At 37.1% G+C, this 27,125-nt stretch overlaps 2 protein-coding genes across 23 annotated transcripts; one reads left to right on the top strand and one right to left on the bottom strand.

Annotated features, from left to right (window-relative positions):
- bag3 (BCL2 associated athanogene 3) lies at positions 1-12,581 on the bottom strand. Its single transcript, NM_001003533.3, has 4 exons — positions 12,250-12,581; positions 6,129-6,437; positions 3,310-3,597; positions 1-1,837 (listed from the first exon to the last, which is right to left on the bottom strand). The coding sequence occupies exons 1-4, from the start codon at positions 12,439-12,441 to the stop codon at positions 1,184-1,186; spliced, it is 1,443 nt and encodes a 480-aa protein (NP_001003533.2). The 5' UTR covers positions 12,442-12,581; the 3' UTR covers positions 1-1,183.
- A 1,814-nt stretch (positions 12,582-14,395) lies between these two features.
- On the top strand, positions 14,396-27,125 carry tial1 (TIA1 cytotoxic granule-associated RNA binding protein-like 1). Of its 22 annotated transcripts, none has more exons than XM_073919461.1 (13): positions 14,396-14,537; positions 15,576-15,672; positions 15,968-16,066; positions 16,768-16,822; positions 20,127-20,214; positions 20,713-20,782; positions 21,487-21,562; positions 21,870-21,978; positions 23,201-23,296; positions 23,380-23,464; positions 24,824-24,947; positions 25,040-25,179; positions 25,793-27,125. In XM_073919461.1, the coding sequence occupies exons 5-13, from the start codon at positions 20,175-20,177 to the stop codon at positions 25,905-25,907; spliced, it is 855 nt and encodes a 284-aa protein (XP_073775562.1). In that variant the 5' UTR covers positions 14,396-14,537; positions 15,576-15,672; positions 15,968-16,066; positions 16,768-16,822; positions 20,127-20,174; the 3' UTR covers positions 25,908-27,125.

Raw genomic sequence — 27,125 nt, 5'->3', positions numbered from 1 at the left:
TTTTAGCAAAGTGCTTTATTTAATTGAATTTTTTTTATTTGCAGTCATGCTTATGTGACCATATCGTGTCGACATTTGAACAAACTGCAAATAATCAAGCTGTGAACACTGAACATTGCATACTATTTCACAAAACAGACTTTGAAACCAGTTTTGTTCGCAGTATTAGTACGATATCTGAGTCAGTAACAGGTCATTGAGATAAAAAAAGAAAGCCTCACAAGCTTTATGTGAGACATATAGCACTCTGCTTTGAATTAAATTGAGCTAATAGATTATACAAAGTCATTTTTGGTACACTTTTGGTTTCCCTCAGAGCAAGTTATGATTAAGTTATCTTGCTCAAGGTCACAATGTTGACAAAACAGGAGTCCACAACTTTGCACTGACCCTGACTGCCTTAAAAAACAAAGCCTTAATCATAAAGGCGACCATACAGTATATTCAATCAGTATTTTATCATACTTATTTTTTTTGAAATTCTCTATTTTTAAGCAGAACATTCATACTAGTTGAAATGTTCTTTTTGGCACAGAAAAATAGAATAAAAATATAGCATTATTTGTATCCTTTCATTCAACAAATAACAATACTGACAGGCGTTCAAACCATCACAAGGAATTCCGTCAGCAAAGCTTGCTCTCAACAATGACCTATTCTTTGATGTTAAAGATGTTAAAATGTTTATATTCTAAGGCATTAATTGTTTATACAAGTATGAAACAAAATAATCCCATAGTCCAAAACCAAAAGTCTTAATTAAAACATGTAGATTTCTTCATTTTAATCCACGTAATGCTAAAAATCGAATTAAAACGTTTCACGCTGATGGCTCACGACTTCAAAAACAACATGTTTTCTTAAGGAATACTCTTCATTCATTCCACATGGTACAAAAGATACTTTTTGGCCGTTAAAATACTTTCTTCTGGTTCAAGGCCTCATTTTCAGGTATGTTTCTTAAATAAAACTGATCACCATTATGTCTTTTGCTACAAGACATTGGCATGGTGAGATTTGACAACAGCAGCATCACATAACAGCACTCAGTAAACAATTTACGTTAGATCATTTCCAACAGAAAAATTCAATTATTTGTGCATGCAACTAATAATAATTGCACAAGTAAAAAGAAGAATGGGGATTATATTAGTGTTCTCAAATGTGTGCCTTCTTTGAGCAGTTATGAAAACTCCTTGACTCTCTCTGTGTTCAACTGGTCAATCATACTCTGCTCTCCTTTTGCCTCATTTCCAGCCTGCATCTCTCCGATCATCTCCAGTTCGTCTAGAATATTCTGAACTCTGCGGACGCCGTCCCTCCGAGCCTGACGCACATCTGGACGACCTTCTGGATCTACAGAGTCCAGAGCTAGCAGTTCTTTAGTCAACATCTCCTCCAGTACCAAGTATCTTTTATCATTCTTCTTCCCATCGAAGCCCTTGACATTCTGTGCCAGCTTCTCCACACGTTCCACTATCTGCTGCACTTTGACCAGTCCTGGGTGGCTCAGATCTTGTTCCAGAGTCTCTTCAGGCTGGAGTTGCGGGGACGAGACTTCTTGAGGCGTTTGAGGAGCAGCTGTTTCCTGGGGCTCTGGTGCTGGAGGAACTTGTATGGTAATATTGGATGTTTCTGATACCTGCGGGGAGGGTTGTGCTTTTGGCTGAGGCTGCTGTGTAGGTTGTTGTTGTTGTTGTACTGGCTGATGATGTATCTGCTGGGGAACTTCACTCACTCTTTGAATGGGAACCTCAAATGTAGGTACTCTGATGATTTCTTCAACTGGATGTTCAATTTTTGAAGGTATGGCTGTGTGTCCAATATGTTGCTGCATCTAGAAATGAAAACATATTCTCTTTAGTTTCATTTATATGTACCTCTTTTATTTACTTATTTATGATTACTTGATTAATAATAACAATAAATATGACATAAATGAACATTAGAGGTGCAAGAAGCAATTTATGCCAAACAATATTATTTGAAAGTACCAAAAATAACAACCCAGGCTAATTCTGAAAATGTACCTCGATATACATTCCTGGAGACCGCCAAATACATCCCAGGAGCTACGTATGTTTTGCAGTTTTTGTTTTCGCGAATTCACTAGAGGCCACTGTGTGCACTTTTTGAGATTTCAAATTTCCCTCGTGAGTGCAATTCGCTCCTGTTGTTTTTATGTAAATCCACCAGAGGCCGCTGTTGACTGACTATTTGACTGTCTGATTGACTGAGTGACTAACCGATCAGCTGACCCACCCTCCTCTTTCCATAAACCCAACCAATAATATTTTTAAAAGCACCCACTGACCTGCCCATCCACATCCCTAAACCCAATCAACAATTTTAAAAAGCAATCAAGAAAAAGAAAAGACCTCGCCAGATTTTTTACTGCGTTTTCAGATTTTACCATACTTTTTACACATTCTTACCATATTGTTTACATGTTTATTTTCATCGTGGTCAACTCCTCTTTTCGTCTCAAGTCTGCTGGCGTACATGGTGAGCTAACCGGACAAACTAGCAACAGCATGAAAGCTGTCCACTTGGAGGTAGTCAGTAGCGTTTGTTTTAAAGATAAAATGCAGCCATATATAGCTCTGGCTACATAATTCGCGATCTCCAGAAACGTACATAGGGCTACATTTTCAGAATGAGCCTATGTTGAAAAATAATACGCCAAAACAAACCAGCCTGATCAAAAAAGGAAATGTAACTATTTTACTATTTGTCAGTTTAGTGGCTAATTCGCACAAATTTGTACGAGTTCAGTCAAACGTAAACGTAAGATTTTAAAAAGAAGGCATAGCATCCAACCCCACCCTTAAACCCAACCGTCATTGGGGGATGAGCAAACCATAATAAATCTAACAAATGAGATCATACAAATTCATACAAATTAGCCACTAAATCAAAAGGTTACAAATTGTCATGGCATGCCCTTTTTGAATTCTCCACTAGTGTTACTAGACAAACCCCTTACTGAAGATTGGCTGCAAGTGTGTTTTGGGTATCGGTCAGACACTGGTGTCATAAGCATTTCTCAAAAATTGCTAAGTGCACTTTTGAACAGAAAATTCATTCAAAAATGAAAATTATGTCATTATTTATGCATCCTCCATTAGTTCAAACATGCTTAAGGTTTTTTCTGTTGTTGAACACAAAAGGAGATATTTTGAAGAAACCTGTAGCCATTAAAATGAAAATTTTCCTTCTATCAATGTCAATGGCTACACTTTTCTTTAGATTATGTTTTTTTTTTTTCATCTTTCAGTAAAATATCCTCTTGATAAATAACACACATACCTGAGGCCTCTCTCCCATGATCTGAGCCATGACTGGCGACTGGGCTCTTAAGGGGACTTGGATGGGACTGGCAGCACGGTTCTGTTGAATCTGAATGGGCACTTGTTCACGGTAGATTTTTTCTCGAGTGGGATGAGAACTTTGGCTAAGCTGGGATGGCAAGACCCCCCCGGCACCCTCATGGATCACCGGAATGGGGATGTATCCTGCCCGGAGACCTGTATTGCTGGATCTGGGCTGCTGGTGAAGGCCACTGATTTGTTGGTGGGTCCCTTGTGGTTGATATCCCTTTGGTAAATAAAAACAGAGTTTGGGTCTGCATTAAATTGGTCAAAATTTACCTTAACAACACTTGTATTTATATAAATGTCACAAACAAACATTAGAAAGTTTTTACAACATATAAATTTACTACAAATTTCTACAGCTGTTGAAAATCCAGCTTTGCCTTCACAGGAATAATAATTGCATTTTAAGATATATTAAAATAGAAAATATTTATTTAAAATTAATATTGTAATGTTCTTGTATTGTTTTTGCAGTTTATGATTATATAAAAACACGAGTAGCACTGGTGGGAGGTGTGCATTGGCACAAGGCCGCAGGCTCTTTTGTGTGAGGAACTACTTTCTTCCGCCATTCATTCACATCTGCAGCTGATGTCAGAAAAGCAGAAACCCTTGCTCATTCACATGTCATTTTAGAGCTTGTATTTAAATGATTCTCTAGTGTAATATCTAAAGTGATGACAAAACAGGTGATTTTGCTCACATTTAAATTTTTCTAAGGCTGAACAGCATGAAATGCCATCAGTCTACAGATTTCCTTGTATTTCTCTGTTTTAATCAGTATATAACACTAAGTAAATAACACAATAATTATCCCCAAAAAAGCCAACCCAGCACAAACACTACCAGATTACTGTTGTGTTTGTGATAAAGAAAAACGTTTAAGACATGCGGGTATTTCTTTTTTGTTTCTGTTTACTGTACTAGTCTACAGTAGTAAAAACAGGAGACTCATTAGAAACAAACAGATAGCCCAGGGTTATACAAAGAGTGGCCAACACAAAATACATTCCTAATATGTGAGTCCCTTCTCACTCTCAACACACTACAATTACTATGGTATAAATACAGCACTACAACATACAAAAGAGAGCGATCGACTTCCAATCCCAATTCTACCCCATTAGCCCTTCCCCTTACCCCTACCCTTCGTTTGACGAGTTCCCGTGAAGGGGTAGGGGTGTCCCAATTCTCTTTAGCTTAAAGGCGTAGGGCTAAGGGGAAGGGTTAGACAGCCCTTCGAACTGAGATTTTTCCGGACTACACTCGAAACCAAGGGGTAAGAAAATTTTCCAAAATACACCAGCTAAAACGGTAACATAGCTGCACCCGGAAGTAAGGAGGTCTACAAAAAATAACACAACTGGAATAACTACAGCAGTCACGATCGACGATCTCCTATGAAGTAAGAGCTCGCGATGGCATATCATGACGTGTGCAGGTGCTGTAGTGGTGTCCCATTTCTTAGGAGTAAATTTTTCAGCCCTTCAACTTTACACTCAGTTTTAAGGGGCATGGGGAAGGGATAGGGGTACAAAATAGAATTGGGATTGGGCCTTAGAATGTCACTTAACAGTTTTATAATGATTTGATCAGCTGTAATTTTTCTCCTCTAAAAGCTTATTATGCAGTCTCTGTCGCCATCTGGTGGATGGCGTGGTATCTTATAAATATTTAAAATAGGGTTTATTCTTATAAATAAACTGCATAGTTGTAATCTAAACAACTACATTCTGCCTAAAAAGCCTCAAAAGTACATTATGTTGTCCAACAGCAGCAATATTTGTCAAACTGTAGTGAGTTTATTGATCTACTGTCACTCTGTGTGGGTGGAGTAATACATAAGGGTGAGGAGGCTGTACGATTGCAGAATATTGCACTGCTATCAGCCAATCAGATCCGGGAACCAGACAGAACTGTTGTATATATATTCTAGATATATATATATTCTCCCCATGTTTGTCTGGATGTCCTCCGGGTCCTCTGGTTTGCCCCACAGTCCAAAGACGTGCGGTATATGTGAATTGAATAAACTAAATTGGCCATAGTGTACAGGTATGTGTGAATGCGAGAATGTATGGGTGATCTTCAGTACTGGGTTGTTGCTGGAAGAGTATCCTCTGCGTAAAAAATATGTTGAGTCAGTTGGCGGATCATTCCGCTGTGGTGACCCCTGATAAATAAAGGGACTAAACCGAAGGAAAATGAATGAATGAATGAATAAGCTAAATAGTAAACAGAGACTCAGCAATGAAATGCTTATATACAATTTTCATCAGATGTAATTTTTCAACACCCTATTAAACACCATTTTTTTAAATGAAAAGTCAGGGCATCAGGAAGATTTTACAAATGAAGAAATTTTCATAAAAGTAAAAAATTAGCTATTCATTTATTCTGACTTAACTCTGAGATAAATTAAAAGTTTTCTTTAGGCTGTGCCATAAATGTAATAGTAAATAATATTTAGTTTCCTGCACTGATTGAAGTTTTGTTTCACGTTTCACGAAACCTCAATATATCAACAGGAGATATCTGTTTTGTTTTGCCTCGATATCCTTTTTTTGCTGTTTTAGCTAAATATTTTCTTTAAAATCCTACTAAAGAAAATCTCAGCGACATATTCGATGACCCAAGGGCAAGTAAATTAACAACCAATTTTACAGTGAACTATCCTCTTAATGCAAACCTTTCCCAATAAACCCAAGACAGAGACTGCCACTTCTATAGATTGCTTTCTCATGATCTTACCTCAGGCCCGTGTGAAGTAGGTGAGCAAGACGAACATGCTTCTGATGGGGTCTGCACTGGAGATCTAGGCCGACAGTGTGCTGCTGGCGTTGGGGAAGGTGTACGTCCATCTGTTCTCAGATTCTGCTGCACCGCTGGATGAATGTAGGAGAAACTAGGATACTGCTGCAGCCTGGGTTCAGGGTTTTCATGACAGACAGGGATGGGGATGTAGCCCTGCCGGAGCATTGGCTGCCTCATCTCATTAATAAAGGTTTTGTGCATGTCCTGAGGAGTCTCTGGGGACATTGAAGGACCATTGGAAAAAATCTGAAACAAGAAAACGTAAACAGTTCAAACTCTTTTCCATTGCAATTGGGTGAAATATTTCACACCGTAATGCCAGCAATTCTTTATACGCCGGTCTACACAAGCCTGATAAACAACATCACATCTGATGATACTCTTTAGCTGTGAAGTATTTAGTAGCTGTCTGTGAAATTGCTTTGGAGAAGGCAAATAACAAAAGCATGCAGTTGACTGGGTTATTGAATAAGCTCCAGTTATCAATACTGTCATTACAAGCATCATGGCGAAATTCTTTGACTTGCTCCAATAGCTTGGCTATGACTAAAGACATAAAAAAACAATTCAGGGGTAATGGTATGTAGGTGTTGTCTGTGAAATAACACTGCTGCAAATGTAAAAACCAAAATAGGGACAAACATTTCTACACTCAATAAAACAACTTTTGCTGCTTATTCAAACTACTTATTTAAAATGAGTTGAAACAACACAATTCTTTTGTGTTTTTTGGACAACTTAACTGTTTTATGTTCATCCACTTAAATTTGTAAAAACAATTAAGTTAACTTAATCGATTTGTGTTGGGACAACATGAAGGAATGGGCTATATGCACAGCTAGTGTTTTTCAGCCAATGATGAACTTCCGGTGAAAGGTTTATGTGACTATTTTCAATTTCATAAGGTTGCTTTTACAGCATCAATGTTGTGATGTATTTCAAATATAATCAGTTAAATAGATTTAAGCATCCATTTAGTTGTTAAAGCGTAAAAAAAGATAAAAGATGCAGGTGCCGTCATTAGCAGCAGGCTAGCGCAGAAACTCCATTAAAAATACTGGGGTAAAATAAATTTTCATATTTTAAAGACACGGCACGGATATTATTTAACGCAGTGCTTCTTGTTTGGTCTGAGACCTACTAAATATCGTATCTCAGCTAGGCAGAGATGATCACTGTTTTTTTTTTTTTTTTAAAGAAATCACATTTAAAACGCTGAGATTTTGTGTGAGATGACAATTCACCAGAAGCCCTGGGCCTGGCTGACTGAAAAGAAAAGCCTATGAATATACCCCATTGTGTGGAACCACAGAATTTTTACAGTGTAGTCACACTTTTATAAACATAATAGGAAATCATTCATTCATTTTCTTTACGGCTTAGTCCCTTTATTAATCCGGGGTCGCCACAGCAGAATGAACCACCAACTTATACAGCACGTTCTTACGCAGCGGATGCCCTTCCAGCCCCAACCCATTTCTGGGAAACATCCACACACCCTCATTCACACTCATACACTGTGGACAATTTGGGCTACCCAATTCACCTGTACCGCATGCCTTTGGACTGTGGGGGAAACCGGAGCACCCAGAGGAAACCCACATGAATTCAGGGAGAACATGCAAACTCCACACAGAAACGCCAAATGACCCAGTAGAGGCTCAAACCAGCGACCTTCTTGCTATGTGGTGACAGCACTACCTGCTGCGCCACTGTGTCGCCATAATAAGAAATCACTGTGTATTAATAAGACACTGTCTAGTATACTGTATTTAAAGATTATCCAAAAATGAAGTTTGCCTTTCTTACTTTAGTGGTTCTAAACTATTATGAATTTCTTTCTTCTGTTAAACAGAAAACAAGGTATTTTGAAGAAAGTTAAAAAAACAGCTATTCACATCCATACTAGGAACAGAAAATAATATAGAAGTCAATAGTTTTTTTTCCCCAAACATTCGTCAGTGTAACTTCCTTTGTAACAAGTAACAGAAGAAAGGGGGAGAGTAAATCATGGCAGAATTTACATTTTTGGCTGAACTATCCCTTAAAATAATATTTAACTCAGCAGTGTGGTTCTGGAAGTAAACACTCCATTCATTCATTCATTGATTTTCTCAATATGAACATTGATTTCTTTAAAAAATATATCTTTGAGCTCCACTATTGTTAATCAATGATTTTGTTTAACAAATGCCAGCAGGCACACAACATCATAAGACATTATTATTAGGTTAGATTTAGGTTGTCTAGCCAGCATCTAAGGACAACAATATTGTGAGGTCCAATAACAATGTTGATATTTGGTTGATGGTATGTTGTGTTAAAAAGTGATCAAAAAACCAAAGTCGAGCCAACCAACATCAGATTGACGTCCTACACTGACATTTATTTTTTAGGTACGGGAACCAAAATCCAACGTCTGACAGACGTCATGGTGGTAATGTCCACACAACGTCAAGCTGCAAAATTATTAGACTTTGATATTTGGTTGATTTTTATTTTCAAACAAAATGCAACGTCCCACAACAGTTGAGTACAACATCAATTTGACGTCATGTTGACATCCTGTGCGTGCTGGGATCTGTTCACATTTATTTAACTTAGCACACTCAAAAATATATTTTGTTGCTTCCTCAAACTACTTATTTATAATGAGCTGAATCAACACAATTCTTGAGGGGTTTTGTGGGATAACTTAATTGTTTTATGTTCAATTAACTTAAACTTGTAAAAACAATTAAGTTAACTTAATCAATTTGTGTAGAGACAACATGAAAAAACACTATTTGTGTGAATAAACCATCTCAAAAGACTTCTACAACTCATAGTACTTACATATTTACAGTATAATTCCATTAAGTCCTTTGAAATGCTACAAGCCGTTCTTGTACTTTTGTCTTTGAGTCTGATTTACAAACATTTCTTTGCTTTTAAAGCAGTTTTAACTGTGGGATTCACCTCATTTTTAGTTTGGTTCATAGCTTACAACCCTTCAACAAAGATGTTATAAAATATCCGTATGGGTAAAAGAGGCTATACCAGTGCTGTTAAACAGTGGGCACTAATGCTTTATATAATGCTATCAGTTTAATGATGCCCATTTTGTGAACTAAAAGTCACTCTAGTATTAGGCATGATGCATTACGTCATGTGATTAACAGTATTTTACACCTGCTAAATCTTTCCTGTTAGCCTCACATCACTGTCAAGTTGTAGGCTTTTACAACTAGTCATATTCAGTCACATGCGACTTTCAGCCGTTGTAAATCTGTCTAACGTAAATTGATATTAGGTTATTGCGGGCAATCAACCAACAACTTGCTAGCGTGTTGAGTCACTGCATTATTCCAGTAAGTAAATGTAAATCTTAAAGCCCGACTGTGGCTTGCGTCTCTTCTCATCTGTTTGACATGCAAAGGTCAATCCGCCCTCTCTCAATGACGAGGCAGTCCAGGATTTAAGCATGAAATATGAGTGGGTAAAACTCACTGTGCACAGCAACTGTTAAGCGACTGCATTGGCTTACAGGATATACCCTGTATGCTGTAGATTCTAATGCCATGACTCACTCTAGGTAGCATTTTTCAATGGGGTTCTGTGCTGTTGACACTGTGTCTTAAAATACTCTTTGTGAGGGGGAGGGCCTCCCTTACTCATCAATGTAAATTAGAGGTGCATAGACAAAACAAACATCAAACAAGATAAAATCCCTAGCATATCATCACAAAACACCTATTTTGATGTTGAAACAGCACAATTACATAATTTAAAAGAGGGGCTTTCACCAAGGGGCTAATGAATAAAAAAGATATGGTCACATTTACTGTATTCAGACTAATTTTGCAGATAAAATACAGTCATTTCAATTGAATTCAACATTAAAAGATTTCCCACACAGATTTTGCTTATGTTAAAGTGATTTTTGTGTGAACTGTGCTCTGTAAAAAATAAATGTTATTTTACAGGTAACTGTCTGTTATTTGTCTGAATCAATATTGGAGTTACTTTTGCACGCTGGAGGAAGGACAACACCATAGCCGAAGTATTACTGTTAGACAGGTAATGTTCTGTTTTAAAACTATTTTAGTCAGGCTAAGCTTATGTTAAACTCTGTTGTGCTTTGAATTGCTTATATGCACAGACATGTTGTTCGATCACTGAAATCTCTCAGCAAAAGATTGATGCGACTATTTTCAGTTTTATGAGCTCTATTGCTTTATCTGCTTTATTGAGCTGAAGTTGCTTTTATATTCACATTGGTTAATTTTTTAACAAAGACAGCCTTCCTATACTGTTTACCATGCTACTCTGAATATTCGCTCCGAAATAGCATGTCGGTATGGCTTAGTAATAAATGTAATTCTTACACGTCGCCGGCCAAACACTAACTAACTGGCAAATGACATGAACTAGTGGGTTGTCTGCTGTTGTGACGCGGTGCGCGTGTTCGCAATTTCAGGAGGCTTGGCTTTGAATCACAGTCCCTCCCTGCCATCCAAAGAAAATATGCTAAGCGGTTAGCATTTTGGCAGATCACCTAAGACGCGTTTCATCTTGCCTTGCCGCGTTTGACCCCTTTACTTTGTTATTTTTTATAATTACAATAAAATATATTTACAGTAATAATTTGTAAAAAATAACAGCAATAATCTGTACAATTGCAGTAATAATTAGTAAAATAGCAGTAATTACCAGTTTTTGTTTCATTTTTTCACAGTTACAATTAAAATTATCAACAGTAATAAATTGTAATTTAATCAATTTTAACCGTAAAGTATGCTCTGTCTTTTTACAGCTTTTTTTTGTAATTTTGTGAACTATTTTCTGTAATTTAACGGAATATCTCTGGAAGCCCTGCTGCCAGTCATTTGACTGTTTTTTACTATTTTATTACAATGTGCTTTCTATGTCGCTACACCAGTTAATTGTAGCTGCAATTTTGCTTGTGTCTGATAAAAAAAAACTATGCATCATCAAAAATGTTGAATTCTACAGTTCAGTAGATGGAGATGCTCTAGATGTGTCATTGTCTATTCTAAATTAAAATGCATAATACAAATCAATGACTGTACATATCAAGACAAATTATACAAAGACATTAAAGTGGGAATACAGGGATAGTGTGAAATGCAACACTCAAAATTCTTCTGACTCCTTTTTCATGACTCATAGGCCTGAAAAAGTTCAAAGATAGCTTGTTGAAGGTGAAATGCTGCACAATTATGACAGCAAAATGTTAAATATCGAGAATGATGGCTGGTTGGTGACCTCACGCCCTCTGCTATTTTGACGCCAAGAGTAGCGCCCAGTTTATCTCCTGGCAGCTGTCTTTCCAGCAGATCCTTGGTGACACTAACTTCGGCCAAGTGTTGATCTACCTAATGAAAGATGCCAACTGGCAAGCCCTTGTGTTCCCCCCTCCGCATATTTGACTTCCAGAACCTGATGTGCGGAGAACAGTTTGACACTTCCAGTGTGTAACTTTTCAAGCCCATTCATTTGGAATGAGTGGGTGGATCTCTCTCAAATCCCATGTAAGGAAAACTTTGAGGGACGTGTTAGCGCTGTGTAGCTCCAGCGATGTGGAGAACAAGCGCAGTGTGCGTAGTTCTCGAGGCTTTAAATAAACATTGTGGAGTCGTTCTAACACTCTCACATATGACTGCAGTGCGTCACACAGTAATCATTTCGCCTGAGATCATCACACTAATATAACGTATATTCGCCCGTGCACTAACATCTTCCGCCAGGCCGTTCAAATACACGCGAAGCGCTGTGTTTCCAAGAGGAGACTGCGATTCAAGCGAATATCAAGTGCGTGGCTCATCTTCCCTAGACAGTCAGCGTCTGCTCAAGTACGATTTTGGATGTACTGAGTGGGCTCGTAGCCTACGCACTCAGCAAAATTGCTTTTTATCGATGAAACAGCCTCTAAAATGCCACAACCCGAAGTAATCTGTTAATAGAGTCACACACAGATCTGCATTTTGAAATCGCCGGAAAACCGATCGCGTTTGACAACGCAACTTCGCAAAAGCAAAAGCAGGGTCGGTCTTACCTTTTTCGTATCGTGCCGCGGATCGTTCCACGTCGTTGTGCGATTGTTGTGATCCACAAAAAACGGCCAGCCTGTCTGCGGGTCAATTTTGATCTCCCAGCCAGGTGGCAGAGGATCGTTAGTTGCCATCGTTTCGACCGGAGACAGTGTTTTCATACTCTGATATTGCTTCGCTCCCGAATATTGAGCCATTACAGCCGCTACAGACGCTTTAAAGGGTCCGTTTGATGACGTACTATCAATGGGGACGGGTTTCTCGAAGCAGCGAGGTCCGAAGACTACCGAGAAAGTTCTAGCTGAGGGATCACTGTTACGCCCACACGTGTGACCAAATATTACCCCTTGACCGTCCAGACACAGATCCACTGAGCTCCTGAGACTTTAATCGCCTCCCCCACGGTTTACTGGACCGAGCGCACTTGTTGCTCTTTTTACTGTTCATTTCTAAATACAGACAGAATCAACACATTTCATACAGTCTGTCAGATCTGTCCTCCAATTTGGCTTCTAACACATAATCCGAAGTTATCAACATGTGAAGAATAGGTCGAGTAATGTCTGGATTATTTCTGTAAACAAATTATAATCGTCTATATTTATATGAATGTAACAACTGTATAATAATTATGCTATTACAATACACTACAATTAAAATAAAATGTAAAAAAAAATCGGTTGTGAGGAATATATTTCATATTCAACCTCTATAAACTCATGATTTATATAAATATTTATGACCTATTTATGTAATTACATTTGTATTTTAATGAATCTTAATTTTGTTTTATAGAAATATTTCATTATTAAAATATACAGTGCTCTGCATAATTCAATACACCCTGTTTTGAAAATGAATATTTTATCCATTTCCCAGTGAATGTGCAATGCATTTTGGTGCATTTAAACAAAACAGATTTATTAAACAGATATATTTATTAAAATAATATTTTAGTCACCAAACATATTTAGAAATTGAAAGATAATACAACTTAATTCAAGTAAAATATTTAAAAAAAATTATAACCTACAACAAAATGTTTTTTTTTTGCTTCTCTTGGTTTTTTATTTTTTTTAATTTGTATTTAACATTTTTCTATAACATATACATTTGGGTGTACTAGTTTTTTGACCGTTTTCGTAAGTTTTTTTTTTAGATAAGCTCCAGATTTAGCTTTGACTAATCTAATCTAATGGATATGCACAAATATAAAACTGTATAGCTTTCTATTATATATGAATTTTAAAAATAGATTTGGAGAAGCTGCTGGAGATTAGTGAGGAGTGTACTTACAATATTTAGTGTTACAATTTTTTATATTCATTTTTTCTATTTTTTATATTTATATTAATATAAATATGCATTATCGTTTAATTTTCATTCATATATGAAAATTAGAATTCTGGCATTTTCTAACACTTAAGCGCTCATACACCTTTGTTTGTATATTTAGAAAGTTAAAAAAAATATTATCAATAAATCAAGACAGAAAAAAATAGTCAAGGGAGGTTTTCGAAGTCCCAAGCAAGATGTTCTCAAATAATGAGTTAATTTGTGACCTGCTAATAATTTAATAACGACTTTTTAGACGCTTTATGGTACTTCTTTATGTTCAAGATTTTTCAAAAATTTTTGCACTGTAAATTATGTATCTATTATGTGTGTAACTATTATGTATGTACCATCTTATGTAAGTATTGTGTATGTATCTAGGCTATGTGTCACAGTAGATTCAAATTGTCACATTTCTCTTGTTGCAAAAAAGGAATATTTGCTACTTCTGTCTATTTGTATTTCTATCTGTTGTAATTGTCTGTTGTTATTGCAATAAAAAACTACTGTCACAGTAGGTTACCTTTTTATTGCTGATTATTGCGATTTAGCTGGTCACTAGTGGACATCGAAAAGCAGGTACACAACTCCTCCAAATTAAGGAAAACCATCAAACAAATAAACCAAGGTCACATTATCAAAAAAAAAAAAAACTTTCACAGAGCTGTCATACACAAGCGTTGACAAAAACTCTGGGAACTGCGGGAAGCTCACCCTTTCTGGCAGATCCAACATTTCCCAAAACACCGTCTGGTACTGCGCACGCGCACTGACATTCTTCCTGACCCTATGCTTCCTGACTAGCCGGGTTCCGCCATTTTCTACTCAAGATTGAAAGTAACACCAGTCCTGTATTGTTCGTCCTAAAAATAAACCCCTTCTGAGAAACTGAAAACAGGTTTTGTTAGCACTCCTTCCGGCATCCAATAATGGAAGACGAGAGCCACCCAAAAACCCTGTAAGTAGCTGAAAACACAAAGCCTGTCAGTGCTCAGTAAATAACCGTTCAATCCTTAGCATCACTGGTTTAGCTAACAGTTAACGTTAGCTCCAATAAAAAACGACGTCCTACCAACGTTTTTGACATTACGTTCTTTTACTAATCTGTTTATTATCGGTAGTCTTTCGGTCACCTGTTATCGCCCCTTTTTCATACAGTTAAGGAATCTTAAAGCGTTTATCTTCACCCGAAGAGCCTTGGAAACATAATTATACATAGCATGTTTAAGCTAAGCTAACGGCTAAGTAGACAAAACGGCCAGCCTTGAGAATAATTCAATGTAAGTCGATTTGACGAATATAAATAAAGTGCGTAAGCTTTAATTTTGCTGCCTGAGTTACACTAGACGAGTTTAGTATATAAATCAACAATACGTCATGGTCGGTGTCAATGTGTTTAAACGAGTAACGTTATGTCATTGTCTGCTGGTGAAGTAAAAGCTGTTATCTAATCTCAGGCCTGTTGTCTTTTATAGAAGTGTGGAGTTTGTGTTTCTCTCAGATAACCTATGAACTAACTTGACGTTGAACTTGAACGCATAGTTTCATTAGTTCGGTTTTGAGTGTAAAAGTATTCCTGTCATAAGGTCATTTAGGCACAAAGGAGCTGTCAGATTTCTGCCCTCAGTCTATCTGTCTAAGTTAGTATATGAAGAAGTTTTTTTATTGTGTATTCAGTGGTTAATTAAAAAAGAAGTTACCTGTTTTTTTATTGAACTCTTTAGATACTAGTAAATGAAAATAGATGGATATGTAGATGTATACAAAGATAGGTATGATGGTGAATATATTTGGGCAATCAAATGATTCATCTTTATAAGACCTTTTTTGATATATTAGGTTTAGGGGGTTTATTTTGCTGTTTTAAGATTATTCTAAAGTCATATTGTGTTCCCTTTTATTCATAAATGCATTGAGGATGATCAATGAGTCATGACATCCAATCTGTAATTACACTTGTGTTTTTTTTTAACATGTGGTAAATTTGCATTTTCAGCTATGTGGGGAATCTTTCAAGAGATGTAACGGAGAACTTGATCCTACAGTTATTTACTCAGATTGGGCCATGTAAAAGTTGTAAAATGATAACAGAGGTAAACATCCATCACACAGTACTTTGTTCCCAAATGTTGTCTTTGAGCTCATGATGAATGTAAATGGGCTTGTGTGGAAAACATTGCATTTACATTAACTTTGAAAATAAATGTACTTTTTAGTTTGTGTTTAAAATGAACCAAAACATTATTTTAAAGATAAAAAATATTCCACCCAAGTCTTCCACCCAATACCCATGACTTTGCAATAATACATTTTCCTGGCTTTTCTTCTCAGCAGTCTGATAGCAGCAGGAAGATGAACTCTTCTTCTATTGGATTTTCTGTTTTGCAGCATACAAGCAATGACCCGTATTGCTTTGTGGAGTTCTTTGAACATAGAGACGCTGCTGCGGCATTAGCTGCCATGAACGGAAGGAAGATTTTGGGAAAGGTACATCTTGTGGCATCATTTAGGCCATGTCCAAACATATATGGGTGTTTTTGTAAATGGAGTTTTCCCTGCTTTTGTTTTTAAAACATTCTCTGTCCACCTTTAAATGCAAAAACGCACTGTATGCATGTTAAGGGCACACCGAACCAACAGGTGGCGATAATGACACTTTTACGCTGGGTTTACATCAAACGGAATATGAAGTATTTGCATGAATAAATGGCATACAAATCTATGCAAACATGAGAACAGAGGCGGAATACCGTGCTGAATGCGAACGATGCAGAATGCACAATATGTTTGCCATGAATGCAGAATTTTGCCTCATTATGTCTTTTGCATTTGGCTGGAACCCAGCCATGTTGGCCAATCCAAATGCAGAAAACAACATGCAGGCTGACATCATGAGGCAACAACTTCAGTTGTAGTGTTCATGCAACCACACTGTACCTGAAGTTTTGTACAATCATCACCCTAGCCAGAGTTTTCAGAAAGTTTTAGATTCAGTCACCTGACATTGCATTTTTGTGTGGACAAACAGTAAAACTGCATAGAAAAAAGTGCAGTTTTTAAAAATGAAAAAAAAACGTTTTTGTGGAACAAGTCTTAGTTAAACAAGCTTTGTGTAGTTTGTAGTGAAGTGTTGCAATTTCATGTTATCAGAGGTAATGTCTTCAACAAAAGTATTTATTTATTGACAGGAAGTCAAGGTAAACTGGGCTACCACTCCGAGCAGTCAGAAGAAAGATACATCAAGTAAGTTATCTGATTGTTAAGTAATGTCACACCACATTTTCTGGGTCCTAAAGCCTGGTACACAACAGACTACCATTAAAGGGTCAAGAAACACCAACACACACATATTTTTAGCTGATAACAGTCGTATTTGTGTCCCACACTGCTAAAAACACTATTAGGACACATATATTTCACTTAAAAGTGAAAATTGGTTGTTATTGGTTGGGCGTTATTTCGAACAAATTCGTACTTCCGATTTGAAATGAATTTTTGAAGCTGCGTCATGGCCATGAGATCTTGGCGTGTATTCCAGCATGTAGACTGGACGTCTGTACCTGGGAGTTCCTTATTACGTCTCTGAATGTGTTGCATACATTCATGAGTAAGACTTAGTTCAAACCAATCAGCACGCTCTATTATGTATGCGGTGCAACCTCATTAATATGCATAATAGCTTCCAAGACTGTTTTTACCAGTTACAGTGTTCAGATGGAAGAGAGACGCCGCGTTGTGTTGCCAAGCGGGAGAACATGAATTGTTTGGAGTCCTGTTTTGTGAAAAGAATAACACACGCAGCTTTCTGATGCTACCTACTGGGTGCATCTAAGTTACAGAGAAATGCGTAGGTTTTTTTTTCTCACATTCGCCGTGCGGTAACACACATTGCATGAAAGATACACGCTTCCAGCAATTCCTCGAATCAAATATTTCGTTTGTCACGAGGGGCATGAATAAAATTCCTGAATGAAAGAGCCAAACTGCAGTTAAAGTCCGATATTTAATAATTTCTCAAATAATTTGATTACTGATGTCCATGTAAACACAGTCACTTGTCTTTCTCCTGCGTCTGTGTTTGTTTTGCCTATGTGAAAATCAGGATTTTCCATTTTTATGCAAATTTTTACGTACCATGCCTTTTCCCCTCCTCCGACACCCCCCCTAAACAGAGCTGGACACGCCCACTTTTCTGACTTTTTTCAAAGTAGAGGTGTGAAAACACCCAGCTGAAACAGGGGGGTTTCATGGCCCTTTAAAGAACTTGCAGCAACAAAAACTAACTGTGTTGCTGGCGGTGTCGGATCCTATCTGGACCAAGAGTCAAACAGATGACTGAGGCCGTACTCACACTAGGTACAGTTGCCTCGAACTGGGCCAAAGCACGCTTGTCCCCCCTCCCGTCTCCCCCGACGGCCCGCACTCACACCACAAACGGGCCTCGGCACGCTTACGTCATCGCTGCTGCGCTGTTCAGTGAGAAGCGCTCTCTCACTCAGCACAGTGGAGATTTCTCTAGTTATATAATTTCAGTCTTTAGTTATGCACTGACATGCAGTCAAATATTTCGCCAAACAGTCCTTAGGGATGTGGTGACACGCAGTCAGATATTTCGCCGAACAGATCCGCCACTTTTGGCGCTCATAAACAATCATAAAGCTCTCGTGCTGCAGGAATGAGGAGGTCTGCTGAAGCTGTGCAGCTGTCGTGCTGTGAGGAGTTCTCGTCTTTAATAAACTACGGCAGTTTTCGTTCACTGTACAGTAAGTATGATTAATAAATCCATATGAAACAGCCCCTTAAAGGTCACATCTCGCTTTCAGTTTCGGGCTTTACCCAAGTGAATCGCGCTCAGGCACACCTCTTCCAACCGGGCCAGGGCCGGCCAAGTGAACCGTGCTTGAGCCCGATTCAGCGCACTCACACTTCTCAAACGATCCGGGAAACGGGCCTGGGCACGGTACAGATGGCAGATTGTGATAAGGCCCTGAAACAAGAACATATGTTCTGCACCTGTGTAAATGGTTGTGTCTTTTCATACATGGCAGTATCTGTATTGTCATTCAACAAAGTAAAAGCATTACAAGGTGCTGCACACGTACAAAGCAGCGTCTGTATTTTTGCACATAATGGAGGGTTTCAATCGTGCAACTATAGCCCCTTTCACACAGTGATACCGGTAAATTTCTGGAAAATTTCCGGAACGACTTTACCGGTATATTCAAATAAGCGATGTTCACACAGGCGAGGACGTTACGGAAATTTTCCGGAAAAGAGCATTCACACATCCATTCCAAAATACCGGTAAATTCTGACATCATTCACCACAAATGAGCTTTAAACGGCTGCGCTTGTATTTGTAAACATTTGACTAAATTACAAACTCTGTGGATGATCAATATTGTGAACAACTTTTGCAGGATCACTTTCGCATGTCGAGATGTTCATAATATGTGCGTGTGCAGGCGCTCATAGGCGCACGCAAAGCTTGAAGGTAAACAAACAACGGCTTATCATAAGCATCTCATCGATGATTATTTACACAGTTGGCATTAAGAAGAACATATAAACGTGATCTGACTAACTTCTAGCAGCTAAATGTGTCTGGAAAAATATTCAAAGGCTTTTATCCTCACAAACCGCGCGGATGTAAATGCGTCTGACTGTTGTGATTGGCTAAAGCAGACGTCTCACGTCAGCACGTTCTAGACGTGCACGCGCTTATTACGGGAATCTTCCTTCTGCATTCACACAGCGCAGCATTCCGGCAAATTGCCGGTAATGTTGCAACTTCTCTTTCCGGAAAATAGCCAGAACGAATTTACCGGTATTTTCAAAAAGGACCTGTTCACACATACAACCTTATGTCTGATAATCTATATGGATAGCAGCAATTTAAAAAAATGCTACAAAATAACACACAGCCTTGTTTTTTGTTCTTTCTTGAATGGTGTCATTTACTTAGTTTTGTCACATCAGTTTTTTGTTCTTACACTCTGATTAGAATCTGAACAGCCCAAACCTCTTTATTTCACCTAAGCCAAGGTCGAATTTACAGGCTGAATCAGGCTGACTGCCTCAGCTGAGAGGTGATGTGTGGAACACACCAAACAAACTAGCCTGACAAATGATCACAGACTGCCCAATGCTGCCTAATTGATGACTTTTAGTTTGGTGTGTCCAAGTCTTAACACTTGAACAGATGCCAAAAGCTAACTTTAAATGGTACTAATATACTGCTCACAGTGTCCTGTTATACTACTGGCAGCTATGATGTTTATATCCATGCCTAATCTCAGATGGTCAGACGGTGATAAATCTTTTGTAAATTGTTAAAAAAAAATGGTGTCTGTAATGCAGCAGGAATTTAAAAAAACACAATGTGTATACACATAGTGTACACAATGGTTTTGTAAAAAATGTTTTTTGTGCACCAAATGAGCAGAGGCTTGCACTTTGAAACAACATTTCATAAGTTAAATATTAGATTGTCTTTTACATCAGTAGTGGTTTTAGTTTTTTATGAAGTGTTTTTATTTTTCTGCAGATCATTTTCATGTTTTTGTGGGAGACTTGAGCCCTGAGATCACAACTGATGACATCAGAGCTGCATTTGCCCCCTTTGGGAAAATCTCGTAAGTTTTAAGAGGTCACACCCTTCTTGTCTGCATAATGTAGAGTGGTGTGTGTTTACACTAAGCCAGATGACCTTTATATGTAATTTTTTAACCTTTGCATTCTTTAAACATTTCTGTCAGTAATGAAAGCTTTTTTCTCCTTTATATTAAACATCAATGTTTATAGTTTTAAACTTACAGATTTGAATTGAGAACAGGATGTCATATAGTTTTAGAAACCGTATATTTTTAATTTGCATTGGTGATTTTAATGGTCAGTGTCATGAGTAAACACAGGGCAGTTTAGTCAGTATTGTGTACCCGGATTGATCTGTTGTAAAGAGCACCTTAAAAAAATTGCATCACTAATCTCCACTGCTTTTCCCAAATTGGTAAGTAGTTTCGATTTACCTTAAAGTCAACAAAAAAACAACATTATGCAATGCTACTCTGCCAAATTTTCAGAGTCTCTTTTAGCTCTGAGTGTCAGTTAATAGAGCTCTGGTTATTTTACAGAAATGCTCATAGGATTGGACAGGAGCTTGAAGGCTAACAGCAAGGAACTGTGCACTCTGGGAACTCAGATGTAGATTTTTTTTCTATTTACTCTTTGCTTTTCATATTTGTATACTGCAGTATTTTTTTTCTATTAACCCTGACATAGTGTAGACCTTTAACAAACTTCAGATGATTGATGACTATTTGCTTGTAAAAATTGTTTGATGGTTTTCCTAGTTGTGTTGATAGTTTGATTTTCCTACAACTCTAAAAAATGTTAATTTCTCGAAATTTGCAGCTTCCCAAACTCCATATTGGTGGTAAAGAATTGACCAGGAAAAATAAAGAAATCTGTTAACAGGCCATGTATGCCGTTTAATTCCTTTTTTTCTCTTTTGATATTTCTATGTACTCTTGAGTAGAATTAGAGACAGCAGTTCAAATTAGGAATGCATGGTAATGACTTATACTGATGTAATAGTGATTAAGATGATGATGATTGCACAGCTATGAGGAGAGATGTCTAAGAAAAGCTTTTGCTGGAGTTTTTAAACATACATGCAGTAGTGTAGGTTGCATGACTTTGTAACTTGTTTTTATTTTATATAAATTGTTTAATAAGTACCAGTAATCTCGAGAGAAACTGATAGTATACAGTTTTGTTAGAATAACTTAGGATATTGTAACAGTGTCAGTACAGTACAATGTGTGTGTGTGGTTCCTTTCTTTTTTTAAGATCCTCTAGCAAACCGTCAATAAACTGACTTCTCCATTATTACGTTTTGCTTTCAGGGATGCACGAGTGGTGAAGGATATGACAACAGGGAAATCAAAGGGGTATGGATTTGTGTCCTTCTATAACAAACTGGTAAGGCTCCAGTACAGGAACAGAGTGAAGGTTATTCTATTTCTGTTTACTACAATTCATATTATAGCTGTAGCTTTTCAGCAATTCAGTTTAATAGAATCAATCAGACTGTGCTAGTGTTGATTTATTTTTCAGTGTGAGGTTTTAGAAAGATTAGTAATTGTAATTAAAATCAAATTATGATATTTATGTGGATAGTTTCTATTTATACAAATGAACCTATGAAAGACTAGTAGTGTTGCTGAGAGCTTATGTTTTTGCTTTACATTTATGTGTGTTTGTAAATCTGTTGTTTCTTCTTTTTTAGGATGCTGAGAACGCCATAGTACACATGGGAGGTCAGTGGCTTGGTGGACGACAAATCCGGACTAACTGGGCAACTCGCAAACCACCCGCTCCAAAGAGTGTGCAAGACAGTAAGCTTCATTTTAATCATGCTGTTTTAGAGAAAACAAACACTTTATAGCTTTCACACTGCACTTAACCCAAGGTAATTGTTGTTGTACAGCAGGGGTGTCCAAACTTGGTCCTAGAGGGGGTTGCTGTCCTGCATATTTTAGTTCCAATCCCAATTACACACACCTGAACCAGCTAATCAAGCTCTTTCTAGGTGTACTAGAAAATTCCAGGGAGGTGTGTTGATGGAAGTTGGATCTAAACTATGCAGAACACCTGCCATCCAGGTCCAGGTTTGGACACCCCTATTGTAAAGATTTTTTATAAACACAAGAAACATAAATTGTGTCTACTTTAATCTGTGAGGAATTTATTCTATTCCTATTTTCTTGAAGGAATTTTAATCACTTTTAAACCAAATACAGTTTTAGATGGGGCTACACTATATTGTTTTAGCATCGATATCGCAATTTGAGAACCTGCAATAGTCACGTTGCATGACATCAAGCAATTTGAAAAAAGTTAATTTAAACCATTTGGACACAAGAAATGACAAAGTTTACCAGTCTGAAGTCTGTACGGTATTATTTTACATTTGATTGTTGAATTTCTCAAAACTGTTCTTCACCGAAAAGCATAAAAGCGCTGTTTATTTATTGTTTATCTGTCATTTAGTCTGTTATTTTCTGTATATAGATATATATTTCTTTAGAAATTTGTACATGTGATGCAGATTCACTAAAAATCATCCCAATCAGTGTAAAATTATTTTCAAAATGCTTCTGAAACTATTATTATTAAATGTTATCGCAATATATATTGTAAAAAAAAAAAACTAAATATTGCAATGTGAGTTTATCTACAATTTTTGCAGCCCTAGTTTAGAGCAAAAATAAATTGTAAAACGTTATGTAATATAACTCCACATACATTTTCTCGCCATAAAAGAAGTTGACATGGCATTAAACACAAACATACTTGGAGTAAAAAGTGGTTTAAATGCAATCATTTACTTGCTGAGAGCAGGGATTAGGTAAATATGCACTGTAAATTTTCTATGTGAAAAATAAAAATGAACCTTTGGACTGGAAAGTTTCAACCGTGAAACTAGATAACTAGGATTCAGAATAACCCAGAGTTAACTTGAAAAGCCATTTCTCTCTCTCTTTTTGCTATTTATTTTTTCCTGTTGTTGTTAACAGTCTCTAAATTAAGCTGAATTAACACTGACTAATATTTCAGATAGTGCCAAGCAGCTAAGATTTGATGAGGTGGTGAACCAGTCGAGTCCTCAGAACTGCACAGTTTACTGTGGTGGCATTCAGTCAGGACTCACAGGTACATTTTACATCTGCACTGGGCTTTTCACACTGTTAGTGTCGATGCTCGCTCATGTGACTCATGCTTTTCTCTTTAAACAGAGCATCTCATGCGACAGACCTTTTCTCCTTTTGGCCAGATAATGGAGATCAGAGTGTTTCCAGAGAAGGGTTATTCTTTTATCAGGTATCTCTCCAGATACCTGATCTAACTGTTGTTAGTCTTGATTTATGTTCTTGTAAAATAATGTAAACAGACTTTCATATGTTTAATGTTTACCACTACTCGATGATATCAGGGTGTCTGCTGGGTCTTAAAAGTCTTTAAATGTCTTAAATTTCAAAAACTAACTTTTAGGCCTTAGAAATTCTTAAATTGACTGAAATATAGTCTTGTACTGTAGATCTAACATAATTTTAAACAGGTCTTTATTTTCCTTTGTTTATGTAAAGCTATCCAATTGATCCAACTCATCCAATCAGCAACAAATACATCTGAATAAAATAAGCTGAATAAACTGCTGTGCATACATTTAGTTCTTAAACAGTTTTTTTAATGTTGTTAATTATGTTTAATAGTTATGTTGCAAAAAATATATCTATATAACTAGGGTCTTCTTGTTTTGACACATTATTTAAAATATATAGCTAAGAAATAACTAATAAGAATTACAGGCAAATCATATTAGATAGGGCAAGTACATTTATTTTCCTTATGGGCCATTAAAAATTCTTTAGTGTTTAGCCTTGTATAAGTCTGAATTCCTCATGGTCTTAAAAAGCTCTTAAAGTCTTACATTTGATTTTGTGAAACCAGCAGAAACCCTGTTTTATGTAGAGCAGAGTTAGCTCTGTGATTAATTTATTATTGTGTGTATGTAGTTTGTCTGTAGTCGTTTTACCATTTGATAGTGGGATTGAGTTGTGCACCAAATTGATCAAACAAAATCAATGCTGTTTTGCTTAAATTTTCTGTAGTCACAAAATGCATAGATAATATGGATTTTGTTTTGCTAAACTGAAGCTGAGTTGATATTACACTAATTTCCCAACAGGGGGCATCATTAACTGAAGAAAAAAAATCAATCAACCTCCAAATGGACCAATTTTGGGCTTTGAAAGAAAAAGAAACGTGTTCAAAAACTCTTACAAATCCTAACAAAACATTTATATTGATGACAACTTTAATTTTACAAAAGATTTATTTTCCATAAAAATTCATCAATCCACAGTAATGAATAACATTTAAAAACAAAATATTTAAAAACATTTTCTATCAAATTGGTTCACTCCAAAAGAGGCTTATGGAGAAAAACAAATAATTAATTTTTAACCCAAAGTGTATTTCACAATAATTAATTCAATTAATTTTGTTATATTTGTTTATGTTGCATAATAATGTACTGATATATATTATTCAGTGGTTTTAAATGTATTGTCAAGGATTAATTAGCCACATGGTTACGATGATTCTTCTGATTTTATTGTAAATAGGATTATCATTCTCTTCACATTTCTCTTACAAAATCTTCATTTTTTCTCTCAGGTTCTCTTCACATGAAAGTGCTGCTCATGCCATTGTCTCCGTGAATGGCACCACCATTGAAGGACATGTGGTGAAGTGCTACTGGGGCAAAGAATCTCCTGACATGGCCAAAAATGTCCAGCCGGTAATGTGGAGTTTAGTTTTTTGTATGAGGCCAGCATGGGTCTTTTCACCTTCAGTGAGCCCTTACAGTAGTTCTCAATGCTTTATTCACAGATGGAGTACGGTCAGTGGGGACAATGGAATCAAATGTATGGCAATCCGCAACAGTATGGTCAGTACATGACCAATGGCTGGCAAGTACCATCCTATGGAATGTACGGCCAAACATGGAATCAGCAAGGATTTGGTGTCGAGTAAGTTTTTTGGGCGTCCTATCAAACTGTGATCACAAAAAGCCATTAAACGTGGAGGCTGTGTGTTTTGTGAGAATAATGGCCTGTTTCAACTGAGTGGTACGGTTTAGTTCGGTACGCTTTTATCAAGCAAAATAATCTGAACTTTTAAATAATTGGACTAGAAAACAAAAAAATCTTAATTTAGAAAAGCATTTTTGCAGTGTGCAGGAATAGAGAAAAGAGTGCTCTTTTATTATCAGCTGTTAGTCAGCGCCCACTCTTTTTTTTTCTTGTCATTGCACTTTTGCCTTGTGCTGTGTAAATGCAGACGATCGGATACGAGTCACTTTTAAAAGATGATGTAAGCAGGTAATCAAAAAAAATCGGATACAGTCACAAAATCAGAATTGACCTTTAAGATCTGCAGTGTAAATGCAGCCTAATACAAATAGCGCAGGGCAGGGCAGGGCGGAGGACTGAAATTGAGAACCACTGGTGTGCATAAACATGTTGCATGTTTTCCCATATGGAAATCAGCATTTTTTTTATGTAGGAAGTTTAAAATATGTACAATATGTATATGTACAAAATATATAACTCATTTTTGTTGTCGCTATTGTCTTTGCTCTAGACAATCACAGTCCCCTGCCTGGGTGGGAGGTTTTGGGACGCAACCCTCTCAGGCTCAGCCCGGTGCAGTGATGAACCAGGCTAACTTCGGCATGGCCGGATACCAGACACAGTGATCTGACCTTCCCTCTCCATAACAGCCGCTTCTTACTCCTGTACATCCTGCTCTCACAGGGAGAGAATCTGAAGACTCCTTACCCATACAGGCATATGGATCCCAAGCAGGAAACGCTTTATTGTAAAGATGCAAATTTAGAGTAAAGAAGCCAACAAGATGTGCGCCTTCACTGGAAATCTCAGTTCATTCACAAGATTCGATCCTGCTTTAGTTGAATTGGAGATGAAATGTGTCTCTTCCCCCACCCTTTTTGTTTTTTACTGCATATCTCAAAGAAAACTGCTGATTTTTCCCATTGAATCCCAACTTCAGGAACTCCACAGGTACATTACATGAAAATCCCACAACGTAAACAGTTTTCCCACTATGTATTTTCTTTTTTTTCCACTCTTCCTTAATAACTGATCATGCATTTGCTTGTTCATTACAGTACGGACTTTGAATTTTGTACAAAAACAAAACAAACTGCGACAAAAAAATGCCATCAATTCTTCATTCTGACTTGGCAAAGGCACTTTTTGGGGGTTCACTGGACCCGTGTCTTGTAAATGTTGACGTGTAAATGAATTTCTATGTGCAGTGGTGTATATTTAATCCACATTAGCTCCCCGTTCTCCTCGGATTCTAGAGCTCTTTGATACTGTGTGTATAATGTATCTTTTTACTCCCAATTTACAGACAGTGAAATCTCCCGTTCACTACGGAGGAAGGGTCACGACGGCCAAACCTGTAAATATCTTTTGATATCTCGGCCTGGAAAAAGGGTTTCAGAAGCATGCGCTCTACTTGACAAGACCTTTTTTTTTTTGTAGAACTAAAGCAGCGTATGTTAGACAAACGTTACATGTGTGACTGATATTTACAAGCCTTAATTTTTGCTCGGTCACACACAGATTTTCAGCTGAACACTTCGAGACCCTCATAGAGAGCTGTACGATTTATTTTAGATCCTACTGTACATTTGTCCCTTTGCTGTTTTTAAAAATATGCGTGCCATTTTTTTTTTTCGAGTAGCCAGAGAAAAGGTTTGGATTTTTGGTTTGGATTTTTTGTTTTCTTCCCTTTGGGAATGTTGAGAAATTGCATGTTTCAAACCATAATATTGAGGTTGCTCAAAGCATTGAATGTAAAAGGCAGAAATGTTTGAATACAACTTAGCATTTTGAGTTTTCTTTTTAGGTCTAAATGAGTCAATAAATGAACCATTGGACAAGAA

This window comes from Danio rerio, chromosome 13, assembly GCF_049306965.1.
Source record: "Danio rerio strain Tuebingen ecotype United States chromosome 13, GRCz12tu, whole genome shotgun sequence".
Classification (NCBI taxonomy): Eukaryota; Metazoa; Chordata; class Actinopteri; order Cypriniformes; family Danionidae; genus Danio; species Danio rerio.
This window is presented reverse-complemented; position numbering and strand designations above follow the sequence as displayed.